Genomic DNA, 15013 nt, shown 5'->3' with positions numbered 1-15013 from the left:
CCCAGAGCACTGGATGCAACCGAGGTAAAACAAAGGAATAGCAAGTGTCTTCTACAGCCTGATGTGGTTGCTGGCTACATGGCAGCCATATACCACACATGGACAGGAAGAGATTAAGGTTTTTCTGAACAAGGAAAATGGGTGGCTACCTAGTGTAGCATTTCCCAAGCCTGCCTGTTTGGAGCACCTGTTGGAGCACACAGATTTCCTGGTCCCTCCCCTGGAAATTCTAACTAAATGAGGGTGACAAGAGGCCCTGGCATATGGATGCTGAACAAGTTCCCAGCTGGCACTTATGATCAGGCAAGTTTTTTTTTTTTTTTTTAAACAAAACAAAACAACAAACACAGACCTAGGTTCTAAGAATGAACTTCAGCTTTCCTGAATCTCCCTGGAACACAGACTGGAAATCATCTTAGCAAAGAACCCAACACATCAATGCTATTCCAGAGGGCCATGTCAGAGTCCTGCCTGGACCTACAACCAAGCTATTGCTTGGAACTGTAAGCTATGAGAAGCTCTACCAGTTGAGTTCTAAGGGGGAGTTTTCTCTCACAAATAGGAAGAAGTCCACAGACTATTCCATTATCAAAGAGCAGGGAGCTGATAGGCTCCAAGTCCCAGGTGCAGGGCTGGTTGGCATGCATTCTTCCCAACCACCTCAAGCCCCAATCCAAAGAAGAAAACTGTGGCAATCCCAAGCATGATTCGATAGAAGCCACAGCGGCCCATATCTGGGCTGGGCTGTCAACTGTAAAGTGTCAGTGGGCTGGGCTCTGACAAGGAGAAAAAACCAGCAGTCTACTATACAGATTTCAAGAATTTGGGGTATCTACTGAAGCTGTATGCTGACAAAGGGGCCTTGATTTTATTTTCCTCCCACCCTTATGCTCCAAAACTTGATAGACTTTTAAACAGGAGACTGAAAGCATGACTTGTCCTGGAACGTGGAACTCGTTATTCAACTCAAAAGCTTCTTCTGAAACCTCACAGATTTCAGAAAGCTGCTGGGAGGGCTGCCAGATAAGGAAAGTGAGACCCAGAGGGCAAATGACTTCAGAGGACACGTACCCAATAAATGGCTCAACGGAAATGAGAATGTGAGCATCTCCTTTGCCACCCAAGCCTCCTCCAACTCCTCTACACCATGTCCAATCAGTGTCTCCGGGTTGAAATGGGTACAAGAAGAAGAATGTGTGACAAGGAAACCTCATGGATCTAAGACGATTGCATAAAGCTTGCTGAAACAGGGAATGGACCAGTAGGGTGATGACATCGGGTAAGGCTACCCCCCGGGTCCCATGGGCTCCTAGTTCCACACTTATTCCTACTCACATACACTTATCAAACACTGACACGCTTACACAGGGGATGCCACATGGGGTTATGTTATAGTCAGCATGCAGCCAACACCCATTAAAATAAATCCTTAAGGCTCCTGGATCATGGCTCTTGGAATCTTAAAAGCTAATGATTCATTTCTGATGTTTCCCTTTGCATTTTATTTCTCCTCTGTTCCTCCCTTGCCTATTCCAATCCTATCCTTGAATTTAGAGAACAGGCTCTGTGATGTGAGTGCCCTTTATCATGTGCTAGGCACAAAACAGGCACAGGTAACCATGGCTTGGTGAGTGGCTGCCCCTGGGGGCTCACCATCTCCACTGATGCCTACACTCCTCCCTGCCTCTGGCAAGCGCCATCTCCAAGGGATCATGAAAAGATCTTTTCTGACTTTTACCCCAGGGGAAATAAGCAGGAGACACATTATTTTCTAATTTTTAATGTTCTTCTGGTTGGAACCAGAACAAATGGCTATGATCACATCAGACTTTCCAGTAAATCCAACAAAACTGATTCTAACTTTGTTATTTCAAAATATATGCCAATTTGAGTTAGGGTGGGTTTAAATTTATCTGGTTTATTTATCTCTACATTATCTGGGCAGAGAAGCTTGGCTAAGTAGCCTGAAGAACAAAACAGAATGACGAGGTTTAATCTACTTACAAAAATGTGTTCTTTTCAAGGGTTTCAGTACATTCTTTAATTACAAAGGTCTTGGGTGGTTCATTAAAACAATGAGCTAAGAGCAGTTAATTCCTACTATGAAATAAAATGGCATTTCTCCAAATGACTCCCATTCCCAATTTTGCATTAATTTAAACTAAGCCCAAGTCAACCAAATTAGCAAGCTAGATAATTACATAGTTTTCAGAATGGGATTCTATCTCAGATGCAGCAGTCACCTAGTCTGAGACTTTAACCACCCTTTTCCCCAGTTAAATCTTACTGGAAAGCCAAAAGCCAAATCTATGCCACAGATATATTAGAACTGCTCTGTTGAGGCAGGGCCCATCCTGTGTGGCTGCTCCTTGACCTCCTATAATAGCAGACCCTAGGGCTCCGAAAACACACAGGTGAATAATGATTGATCTCATCCAGTTGTCATCAAATTTTTTCCGTAAAGGATAAGATAGCAAATTTCTAGACTTTATGGGAACACATAAAAGTCTGTCATTCTCTCACACACACACACACACACACACACACACACACACACACAAAATGTAAAAACCATAAAGCTATCACCACACCCAAGACAGCAAACATATCCATCTCTCCTCCTCTCCCCTCCCTAAGTAACCAGTGACCTCTTTTTGGTCACTATGGATTGGTTTGCATTTTCTAGAGTTTTATATGTATAATATATACAGAATCAAACAGAATAAATGCTCCTCTTACTTTGAAGTCATCTATGTTGTTGTGTATAATAATTCATTCTTTTTTTAAACCAATACCTTCATTTATGCAAGTGAGGAAACTGAGGCTGGAGTGGCCTGTCCCAATCATATGACAGCAGAGCTGGCCCAGAGCCAGGTTCCCATTTCCCTGTGCAGTATCCTGTTCCCATCCATCTCCCTGCTAATCTCACAAGAGGTTTAGAAAAACTTTTGAAGCCTCTATGGGGTCTGTAGAATTTGCATGTGTAGCTCTGTTCCTTTTCTACCAGACTCCCTCTTCCTGGTCTCCCTGGGGTCAGCAAAGAACACAGGGAAATGTTCTAGGCAGAAGGCATTCCAAGTTGTATCCCAAGTTCCACAGATAAATCAGTAATTTAAGCTAAACTTAGGGGAGATTCATTCAGTCATCAAGTAGTTTCCGAGTGCCTACCATGTGCCAGGCAGCTGGGTAAGCAAAGCAGGTGCAATTCCTACTCTCACAGAGCATATAGTCTAGTAAGGAAGAGAGATTGACAAAAAAAGATAATTATATGATTACAAGATGAATCAAATGATATAAAGGGAATAAACAGGGTGCTGTGCTAGGGAGGGGGAGGGGTGACATCTGGCTGAGGGCACAAGTGTGGAACAGGGTGGTCTTGGCGGCTCCAGTTGGGGTGAACAGGACAGGCAGCAGCCATTAAGGAGGGTGGTGGCCCCTGGTGGAATGGGTGACACACAGGACCCTTGTGGCTACAGCCCAGGAGCCAGAGAGGAGTAGGTACAGAGCAGGAGTGGCTGGCTTGCAGAGAGCCTCGCTAAAACACACTACCCAGACTGGATTTCACTGTAAATGTAAGGTGTTCTAAGTGTGAAATGAAGTCATTGGAGAGTCTGAGCAAAGGAGTAGCACGATTCAGTTTGCATTTTAGAAAAGATCACTCTGGCTGCTGTTGTATGGAGAATGAAGTAGAAAAGGGCAGGAGCAGGGGAAGTGGGATCACATTTCTGAAAGTTCTGCTGCCTGATTTCTCAGGCATATAGGAAAGGGATCATGTGTCATTTCAGGGGATGCTTTAAAACCACAAAGTCTTTGAAGTCTAGATAAAAAGGAACTTTTCAAATTCAGTTAAGACTGGTTGACTTTGGTTGTTGCCAAGGCAGGCGAGGGCTGGACCACATCAGGCCCTAGGGTCTGGAGCTGGAAACTATTTGAAATGCTCATATCAGGCTTATTTACTCACTCTACAGAACTGGCTGCAAGGCTGTCGCTGACTTGGCGATCCTGTGGTGGGCAGCCAGGAGCAACATTTTACCTGTGATGCCAGTATTTGCTCAGGGCTTCTGCTGTACACTTAGCTCACCCAGAGAGACCTTCCTTCCTAGCTTTAGAATCCTGCTGTAACCACAGACTCACTCCCTCCAGGGTAGTGGCAGTGGAGCAGCTCCATGGAACAACTGGCAGCAGGGAGGCAAGTCTCCAAGAGGAGAGGTCAGAGCCTGACCCTGGTTCTGGCTTTGCCAGTCATGTGCTGTAGGACTTGGCCATGTCACTCCCCCTCCTTGAGCCAGCTCCTCATCTACACACCAGGATGGTTAAGGAAGATAATAGCTGCCCTTGCTTCCTTAAAAGGCATCAGCCTGTACCACCTTAAATGATGGCTGTGGAGGGCTCCAAGAAGCAGAAACACTGTGCAGATTCACGACTCCTTTATTATCAATGCATTAGTTACTAAATAAGCACTAGCTTTTGCTGAATGCCTACAAAGAGGTACCAGGCTCAATGCCTGGAGCTCCATCTCTAGAGTGATCAGGATTTCAGTTAAGTTACACTTCACTTTTCCACATATTGGCCATCCACCAGCCTCAATCATACAGAAGAATACAGTCAAGAACCCTGAAAGACCTCTGATGAGATCAATGCCAGGGACTGTTGGCCAATGTGTTCTGAGAGAGAGCTGGTTTACTTGGGACGTGGCATAATTCAGGGGTCAGAAAACTTTTCCCAGAAAAGGCCAGAGAGTAAGTATTTTAAGGCTTTGTGGGTCACACAGTCTGCCACAATTATCTAACTCTATAATTTTAGTGCAAAAGCAGCCATGGACAAGGAATGGCCATGGCCATGTTCCAGTAAAATGTAATTGACAAAAACAGATGTTGGGCTAGATTTGGTCCACAGTCTAGAGTTCGCCAACCACTTATATAGATTAAGAATTAGAATTTGAGTATCTTTGGGCAGGCTTATATTTTCCATTTCCTCATAGGATAGAACTCCCTGGCTCACATCCCCACCAATTCCCTCTGCAGCATTTTCTATCTGGCCCCAATAATGATATTAGTAAGAGCAGCAAACATGTATTTAGACTTACTGTGCACCAGCTAAGTAATGTACCCAACCTTAGGCAGCTGGTGGCCCAGTCAAGATTTGAACCCAGCCATCTGTCTCCAAGTCTATGCTCCTGATCACACTGCCCAGGGGCACCTGAATGTATAAACCAGGACAGCAGGACACGAGGAAGACACTGTGCCTCTCACCTCCTCTCAGAGCCCACTGCTCACCACAGCTTTACCTGGCTCTTGGGGCTAAGTGGCAGAGATTAGAAGTAGCAAGGTCTGCAAATATCAAAGTAGGAATGAGGGTGACTGAACTAGGCACCTACAGTAGCAAAAAGTGACAGGCAGCAGTCTGATAAAAGCAGCAGGAAGACAAAGATAAATAGAAAAGAGGAGTTATTTATTTGCGGATTGGTCAGCTACTTTGTACCACACATTGTACAAATCCCACCTATCCTAAGACCTTGCTGCTCAAAGCATGCTCTTCCAACAGCCCATCGGTATCACCTGGATGCTTGTGAGAAAGAGAGTCTCGGTCTCATCCCAGGTATGAACCAGAGTCTGCATTCTAACAAGATCCTCAGGTGATGTGTGCATTAGTAAGGCTGAGAAGCCATCAGCTATTACTGCCGCAACTTTACAGGCTAGGAACCTGAGGCTCAGGACAGTCAACCACCTTACATGTGGTTAAGTTGCAAGTCTGAACCCCAATGTGTGATTCAGAGGCAACTCTTGTTCTCCTGACGCGGTCAAAGAAAGGCCTCCAGGACATTTACCTTAGCAGCGATCATGTATTATCTTGTATTAAGATCATAGTAGGATCATGAATACATAAGATACTAACCCTGCACCATCACTTGAAGATTCAGTTATGCTCAGTATACTATTTTTAAAGAAACACAGAAATTAAAGTAATATAGTTAACACTTCAATTCCCATATTTCAAAAATCTCTTTTTACAAAGTTGACCAATTTTCCATTCTCTGATGACTTTATTTAAAAGAATGTAGAAGGATTTTGAAATTGACCATACTGGACAGATTGCTGTTCTTCTGGGTACATCTCTAGTGTTAGCAGGAGCGAATGATTAGATGGCCTCAGAGGTAGAGGCCAGGGACCCAGAACTGCAGGTTCCTGAGTTAAGAAGAGAGACTTCTATTTGGGATTAGGCTGTTAGTAGTCTCATTTGATATTAAGGGGCTTGGGCAGAGGTGGTTCCTAAGTTGATGCCCTTGGGATTCTGGAGTCTGACGGCAAGATTCCCCTCCCTACCTCAACCTCCCCACCATGTACTATAACATCACGACAAGACCATTGAGTACCTTGGTCATGAATCTGGGGACAGGATATTAAAGGACAAGCTCGCTCCTCCTTAGCCTGTATATTTAATACACTTGTTTTTCTTGATAGGCATTTAGTATCTAGTATTTTAGTAAGTATATTGATATGACTATAGGAACAGAGCACTTAGATACTGCAAGACCAGAGTGTGAGAAAGGATATATAATCTGGGAAAAGAAAGCTGCCAGAAACTCCAGCAGCTACTTTCTCTTTCTCTCCAGGCTGCAGGAGTTCTATCTGTGTCTTCCACTCTATCAGGCCCTCCACTGCACCCTAATTCTGTCAGGGTGGTGCCTCTCCTTGTGGAGGAATGCATTATCCTCTCAACAGCGCCCTCTCCCTGTCAACATTGGTCCTGCTTCATCATGTGGACTCCTGGAAGGCTTCCGCCTCGCCCTCCTGCCACAGACGCATTTTTTTGATTTCTGTTAACATGGCTCACTCTCAAGTGACTCTGTTTTCCAACATGAACTGAAGAATCTCATTGATGCAGCTCAGTTTTCTGAGCCAGAATTACAGTTCCAGCCACCAAAAAGCTGGACTGCACTGGGTCAGAGGACAACTCCAGGGTCCAATCAGCCAACACTGGAGGGAGTTACATGGTTGCATTTCCCACTTAAGTGCCGAGGTGAGTAGGGAGATTCCCTCAAGAAGGAGGGTGGTGGGAAGAGTGAAGCAGGATTTATGACAGCAGGAATCTTCAGAATTTAAAGTCCTACAATCTGAGGTGAAGGAAGACCTTCCAAAGTCATCTGGTCCAAATTGTGCCCTCCCACATCCTCCAGTTGCAATCCTAAACCTCCCAGGACACAAAGGTGCCACTTCCCTTCCTGAAGCTCTCTGAGGTGAATCGGGATTGGGTAGGGGAGAGGGGAATGGGACACAAGAACAAGATAGGGAAGACGACTGATAAAACATCCTGCTAGCTAAAGCCTATGTTGAATGTAACTTCAGAAATGCGGTTGGAATAACATCTCACTTAAAAGGCACATTGGTTTTCTGTGTGCATTCACTAAATACTCCGGGACGCACATGCTTTGGAAAAAGAAACTAAATTCTCACATACTGTGCCGTGTTCTAGAGTTGGAGAAGATGTCCTGAATTCATGTGAAAACTTTATAGGATTTTTCATCTTTTGGGCTTTTTCCAGCACAGAATGCTGGATGTAATAAAATTGAAATAACACCCAGGATTTTTGGGTGTTATTACTCAGGCAAAGATGAATGTGGACACACTGCAACCCAACCTTTTATAATCTTTAGGTGACGCACAGCACAGGTACACAGAAGCTTGGGCACCCATGGAGTTTTCACACCTCAAAACATGGAAGGATTTCTAAATCTCACTCCAGATCACTTGAGCAACATGGTTAATGGTTTTGGGATTCCTTTTCTTTTTTGAGACAGAGTTTCACTCTTGTTGCCCAGGCTGGAGTGCAATGGCATGGTCTCAGCTCACTGCAACATCCGCCTCCCAGGTACAAGTGGTTCTCCTGTCTCAGCCTCCCAAGTAGCTTGGATTACAGTCACCCGCCACCACGCCTAGCTAATTGTTTTGTATTTAGTACAGACAGGGTTTCACCACGTTAGTCAGGCTGGTTGCAAACTCCTGACCTCAGGTGATCCACCCGCCTCAGCCTCCCAAAGGGCTGGGATTACAGGCATGCACCACTGCGCCTGGCCTCGGAATTCTTACTGGCATGGAAAAGTCACCCTTTTAGTGGCAATATTAATTTATCCAAAACAGGTGACCAAAATCTTTCAGAACCAATTTATTGTTTTGTTTTTCTAGGGAAAGGGAAAAAGTTGCCAGAGAGTGCTAGGAGGTGGTTGCACTTGGCCCCAAAACAAAGTGATATAATTTCAATATTAAGCCCACATGGACATACAAGCTATCTTCTTCAAGCAGATGCAGAGGCTTTTCTTTAAAAGCCACAGTCCTCCTAAAACCAATGCTGTAAACCATTAATTTCACAAACAAGCTGAGCATGAGAACACCCAATATGCCTGTTTTAACCCGACTTTGGCTGAAAGTCAGCTGGAAAATGCACTATCAACACAGGACACATTTTTATACAAGGAAAGCAACACAAATTTATGGGACCATCTTCGATAGCCATTTACAATCTAGACTGACTTTCATTTTACTTGAGGCAACAAAGTATGGCATAACATACATAGGAAACATTCTTACCAGCCGAGGGTTTTCCACCTTTGGAATTACTGGTATTTTGTGCCAGGGGCCATCCCATTCATTGTAGGACATGTACAGCATCCCTGGCCTCTACCCACTACATGCTTGTAGCACCACTGACCAGACATCACAACCAAAATTGTCTCCAGACACTGTCAGATGTTCCCTGGGCATAGGGGAATCGGTAAATAAAATCGTCTGCAGTTGAGAACTACTGTACTAAACAAAGACAAAGGTCTAGCTGTTTAAGACAAAGAGTTGTCTGGAATTAAATCTGCCTCCCTGGAGATGGGCTGATCTCATCATCCCTTTGGTGTAGTTAGTACCTTAGAGCTGAGGGGTAGGGCACTGCTTTTCCTTTTCTGAACACAGGGTCAGAAAAGCAGTACCAAGGAATTCTTTATTCTGTACATCACCTGTACTCCCTCAGCTGTAGGATTCCTAACTTCCTTGGCTAGCAAGAAACATGAGACCACAGTCTGTGATCATTTAAGAAAGCAATGAATTCTTACATTTAGGAAGAGGCATGTTGTGAGCTCCTGAAGACTTCTATCTTCTAAAAACATTTCCTCAAAAAAAGTTATGACATTTGGCCATTGAGGCAGACTTCCCACATAAAAAGATCTGCATTACCTGTCAACAGGTCACATCCAATCTGGTTCCTCTCCTGTTATACTTTCCCCAGATGTACTCAGGAAATCAACTCAGGAGGGCCAAGGGGCCCAATGCTTTTGGAGAACTTGGTTTGGTCTGTGGCCAAGAGTGCTGTTTCAGCCAAGACCTCCCTGAACAAAGTGCCTACAGTCAGCCCCAGCAAGAATTTACTTTCTACGTCAGGTGAGTAGTGACTATAGCCAAGAGGATGTGAAGGCCACTGCATTTCCCAGGAAAGGGAACTGCCTACCTCCACAGACTACCTCCCAGAAGCAGAGGGAAAGACTCCCTTGGTAAAGTTTCTCCCTGTGCAGTATCTTGCTCCAGAAAGATATTCAACCCCTGGAGGGCCCTGGCTCTCAGAAGCAAGTACAAGGTGTGAAAAAGCAGCTAGAATGTGTCCCTTCTGACATGCAGAGAGTGAAGGTGGCTGTTGTACAGCCACTACCAGAAGAGCAGGTACATACAGCCTTGGTTAGAAACCCAAATGCTGAGCAACTGAATCTTTGCACATTCTTGTTTATGTCTAAGTAGATCCCATTAAGCCCTGGGCACTTGGCTTGATTATTCCCTGGATCAAAGTTAAATTAAATTACCCAACAAGCTTCTTTTCAGAGAGAGAGACACACACAGACTGACTCACCTTCCAGAAGCTATCCACTTTGCCATACACAAGGGACTGGTTCTGCCTTTTGATTTCATTAATGTGGTGGATATCACTGGAGTTCAGGTGCTGCTCAACCACAAACCCCAGAAAGCTGTTGTCTGGGGTATGAGCTGGTGTGCAAAGAAATGGAGAGGACAGTTAGTGTCCAATAAGCAAGAAGAAATAACAATCACATATTTAACACAGGCCATCTTACCCATAACAAAATGTTTGTTTTCATCTTACCCTGTTCTTTCTTACCTGAGGGAGGTGAGGGATTGTTATTTCTCCCACACATTCCCAGTAAAACCGTCATAAGAATATTTCTCTCTAGGATGGATTAACCTGAACCAAAACCTGCTCTTTTTAGGGGAAAATACATCTGTCTGAAAATCATTAAGCTGTGTACTCTCTTCCTTGTTGCCTCAGAATAAGGCTACTGTCCATTTCCCAGCAGAAATGCTTTCACCCGGGTTTCACCACCTACTGGCCAGAAATCTGTAGGGGGCAGGGCTGATTGGGAGTTCTGAATAGGCGCAGAGTCCCCACGTAACTGAATCTGACTCCAGCTGTGTTTTTCACCCAGCTACATAACAGGAGGTTGAGGGACAAAGTGATGAATAATCCTCAGAACCTTTCATCTCCTCTAAGAATTACTCACTCATAAAAGATGTAATTATGGGTCTATATTGAACAGGTGCATGGAATGAAGACAGAATAAAAGGTAAAGCCTGCTGGGGCACAAACCACTCCAAAAAAACCAACCACTGCAAAGGAATACCGTCTACAGAGTAGGCTATTCTGGAAGAGAAAATTTTGGATTTCTCTCATTTGGGTTCTGTAACTTCTCTAACGCTTGACCAAGGGGGACAGCAACCCCACACCCTCTCCAAACATCCGCATCTTGTGCCTATAATTTTAAAAGGCATTTCACCAGCAAGTGACAATCAGAAAATAATTCTCTCTAGATTAAACAGAGATGCTCCTCTCCTCTACCTTCATTCTGTCAAGAGAAATCTCCATTTTTCAGGAGATGAGCCTGCAGAGCCCATGTGTGGCTGATATTAAATGAACCAACTGCTCTGCTTGGCTCTGACCTGAATAGAACAGCTAAAAATAACATGAAACCAAATTCCTCCTGGTGATTGAGATATACACAAGATTCTGAAAAGTCCACCACATCCATTCACAGATAGGTGGTCAACAAACAGAGGAAGCTGGTCCCTTCATCTTGTTCTGGTTGTGCTAGGACTGAGAAGCCGTTTCCCATGCTTGTAGCAGCATAGAAATCCTTTCAGACAGACAGATGGGCAAAGGCGAGCCTGCAGCACAGGCCTAGGACTCCGATGCCCAGCCTCCAATGTCACCCGCCATGCACGCAGGGGAACACAATGAAGAAGGGACAGTGGCAGGAAGCCCTGAGCTGTGGAAATGCACGAGCCATGTAAAAACTGTGTTGTCACCCTCCGTTTCCCAGGCTTTTGCCTAATGGGGGTGACAGAATGAGGAGATAATAGGGTTGTGACTGGGGAGTTGTGTTCAGTCTGGCCAATCTGTTATTTCATTTCTGCGTTTTTGAACAAGTGCCCAGAGGCAACGGCAATGGCTGCAGTTGGCTGGAAAGTAAATTACTGAATAAATTCTACTGCCAACAAGAGGCGATGGTTGCTTTTCTCCCCCCTTTTGAGGAGCTGAGGGCATAGGGAATTTTCAAGGATTAGTGGGGAGAGGAACAAAACCTGTGTGCATTCTCAGTGTTATTATGCAGCTTAAAATATTTCTAAAATTTTTTGTTAATTCTAAAAGTTTTGAACTCAAACCTGACACTATACTTCAGGATCAGGTGTTTTTAAATTTTATTTTCAGAAAATTTACATGGTGATTAAAGCACGATGCTTGAAATACTTGCTTCTGAAATGTACTTATTTAGTCCCTAGGTAGGCACTTAAAAAATAATCCAGCAAGTGAAACAATGGGTTTTATTTCATGTTATAATATACTAATGTATAGTAAAAAATAAAATGATTAAGCCCCCCAAATGAAAAAATACATATATGTAACATATTTTTGTGTGAAAGATTCTCCTAGCTTCTAGCTTGACTGGTGAGAGGGAGAAGCAAATATCCGAAAAACTTGTGAGGAATGGTGGGCTTTTGCTGCTATGACTATAATTTGGTACTCAATTAACTCTGACACTATGAATTTCACATCTAAGCTCTCTTCTACGTTTTCATCCAAATACTTTAACTCCTGTCTCACCTTGTGAAATGTTAACTTAGGGATCAACAACCTGCAAGTGTGGTTTCAAGGACCTCAGGTGAGACTTAAGATTTACAAACAGTATCACCACATTTAATGAGCCAAGGCCTGAGCACTGGTCTGACCTCTACATGCCTTCGCCTCCCAGGTGACTCTAAACTTGCCACAGGACACTAAACCTTGACCACATAAGGGTTTGCTGAGCCGTGACTCGCCCCAGCAGGTGATTCTGAAGTAACTACCGGCCCAGTGTGGCTTGCTTCCAAGGATCTGAACACCAGCTGGAGCCCGCCCGGTAACATCTGCCGAGAGCGCCCTGGTCTTATCACAAGTGTTCTTAATGGTGCTTATAATAAATCAAAAGCCACAAGTCCAGGAGGATGTTATCTGAAATGCTCATTTCATTGAGTTCAAATTTCAGGCCAACCTTTCTTTTTTGCTCTGCCTTAGGAAGGGAACAGAGACTTTCATTGTGTTGGGAGGGTTTCAAAGAGAAGGTATTTACATTTTAAGGTAAATCAAACAAATCTCATCATAAACGGGATGCAGGAAATCCTGTACTTTTAGTAATCCCTCCATCCCAGAGGATAAACAAATGTGATTTTTAAAAAGGATGGCTGATATTTTGAGTTCTGACTACATGCCAAGTTCTGTGCTAAGCGCATTATAGTGACTCTTCCATTTTAACCTCATAACCGTGTAACATGTTTGTACAGATGAGAAAACAAAGATTTGGTTTAACTACCCAAGTCTACATGCTAGGAAATGGCAACACTGGGATTCAGAGCCAGATTGGCTGCTTTCGGGGCATCAGCTCCTTAAGTCACTCTAATACACAGCCTCATAGTCCAAATAATTTTCTGGACCCTGTGAACAGCAGTGGTAAACCATGCTTCAGAGGAAAATAATGTTCTAAGGTAGAGCAAAATACACAAGAGTGATCTAGAATACATATGCAATGTCACCTCAGTTTCTTGAGTATCTTGTGCCATATGTATGTGGGACCACACAGATTTTTTCACATGCTAAAAAACTGCAGGAGATTTGCCAAACATTAGCAATGATTTTAAGACAATTTAGAACAAAATGTCTCTTATTAAGAGAAACACTATTTTAAGCACTTTGGAAGCACCTATTTACAAATGATTACAAATCAGCTTGATGTGGTCCCTGAGCAGAGTATGATGATAACTACTTCTAAGAAATACTATTAGCTTAGCTTGAATAATTCATTCAATGACAAATGTTTTGGAGCATTTCTACAAACCAGCTTATATGATAAGTATTGACAAACTACAATATAAAGATGAGTTTCTGCCCTCAAGGAGCTTACCAGCTACTTAATAAATGAAGCATACACTATATCTACCAAGCAGTCATAATATCATCTTTTAAACTATAATTCAAAATGCATACTAAGTCGAGTTGACCTTTCTTTCAACTGCATAAATCTCTGAGGTCTGTTTTTTCTACCAGTAAGTCCCAAACATCTCTAAGAATGTAATGTATCTTCACATCTCCTGATCACCAAGAGAAGAAACCCCAGCGCCAGCCTGGGCCCATTCCTTAGCCCTCACAGTCGGTGTAGTCCCAGGGATATTAGTTTCTCAAAAATCCATCAACTCATCCTTTCCTTTTTGTATTTGTTAGTCCAGGCCTTCTCACTTTTTGCTAAGACTTCTGCAATGAACACGCTTTTCCTTTTCCTAAATACAGATGGATTTATTGGTTTTCCTCATTATAACAGAAATATATCCTCATATTAAAACTTTTTTCAGATAATAAAGATATGAGAAAAAATAAGTTACATTTTCATCACCTAGAAATAACCACTATTACTGGACTTTTTTCTAAGCTTGTGGATCATTTTTCCCCTCAAAATATTGAATTATAGTTAATGATGTGAAGCTGAAGCATCAGAGAGTTCTTTTATGCATCCAAAAAAAAAAAAAAAAAGGTGGAGTGATGGATAGAGAGAGGACTGGGGCATATAGATTGACACAGTAAATGGTTAATTGTAGAATCTAGATTTGTGGGTTTCTAGTAACATTTCTTCTATTTTTTTGTATGACTGAAAACATCATTTAAAATACTGAAGAAGAATACTGATTGTCATCATATTCATGCCGTTTTTGCTGATCCTGATAAAACTGACGGTAGAAAAAAATTCATTGAAAAATAGTTATGTCACACAAGAAATCTGGATTAAAAAACTATACATAGTAATGTTATGCTTCAAATTTTACAAAAACTGATTTTTTTTTTTTCCAAATGGTGGTGATACTAGTTTCTTCAAGAGAGAAGGCTGGGATGCAGGCTAGGGAAACTGTAATATAAGTTGAGCTGAGAAGATGAGCGCCTAAATTGTTGACAAAAGGCACTTCAGGGTAAAATTTTCAAGTGTCAAAAAGCAATTTAAGAGGGAATGGACTCCTTAGAAGAGTAACACTCCTGAAAGCTGAGACTCAGACTGAAGGAACCACGAGGCTGATCCTAATCCTCAGTGGTCTGCACAGAACTTAAAGGCAAGAGCCCTCCTGATTCAAGTTAAAGGCCAAAATGGCAGTTTCAATCACAAATAACTCCTTTGGTTATCATGTCCTAAAAATAAAATTGTACATGGAAGTTAACTGATCCTTTGCTACAGCCAACAGGCTTATTATCTCATGAATGGGAATTGACTTGGTTCTAAAATTCCTGTTTTGCCAGGCAAAATTTTTGATCTGCAAGCCATCATTCAATTTGATCATGCAAATAAAAATGGCTGTGAGCCCCAAATCCTGGGAGAAATTCAGGGTTGGAATATCAATGATACTGACAATCATTACGGTCTGAATGCCACTTGAAAGCCCAAAAATGTGAGTAAGTT

General features: G+C 42.9%; 1 protein-coding gene across 11 annotated transcripts in view; it reads right to left on the bottom strand.

Moving 5' to 3' along the window:
- MGAT5 (alpha-1,6-mannosylglycoprotein 6-beta-N-acetylglucosaminyltransferase) overlaps positions 1 to 15013 on the bottom strand; it is a 330522-nt gene that overhangs the window by 82321 nt on the left and 233188 nt on the right. For all 11 annotated transcript variants that reach the window (XR_010150065.1, XR_010150064.1, XR_010150066.1 and 8 more), the window contains one exon: positions 9883 to 10016. Coding sequence is in view for 8 of the 11 variants with exons in the window: in XM_009443346.5 (XP_009441621.1) it covers positions 9883 to 10016 (134 nt within the window). In the remaining 3 variants the exon portion in view is untranslated. The remainder of the gene's footprint in view (positions 1 to 9882; positions 10017 to 15013) is intronic.

The sequence above is a fragment of the Pan troglodytes genome, chromosome 13, assembly GCF_028858775.2.
Source record: "Pan troglodytes isolate AG18354 chromosome 13, NHGRI_mPanTro3-v2.0_pri, whole genome shotgun sequence".
In the NCBI taxonomy this organism is placed as follows: domain Eukaryota; kingdom Metazoa; phylum Chordata; class Mammalia; order Primates; family Hominidae; genus Pan; species Pan troglodytes.
Note: the sequence above shows the minus strand (reverse complement) of the source record. Positions and strands in the feature narration are given on the sequence as shown.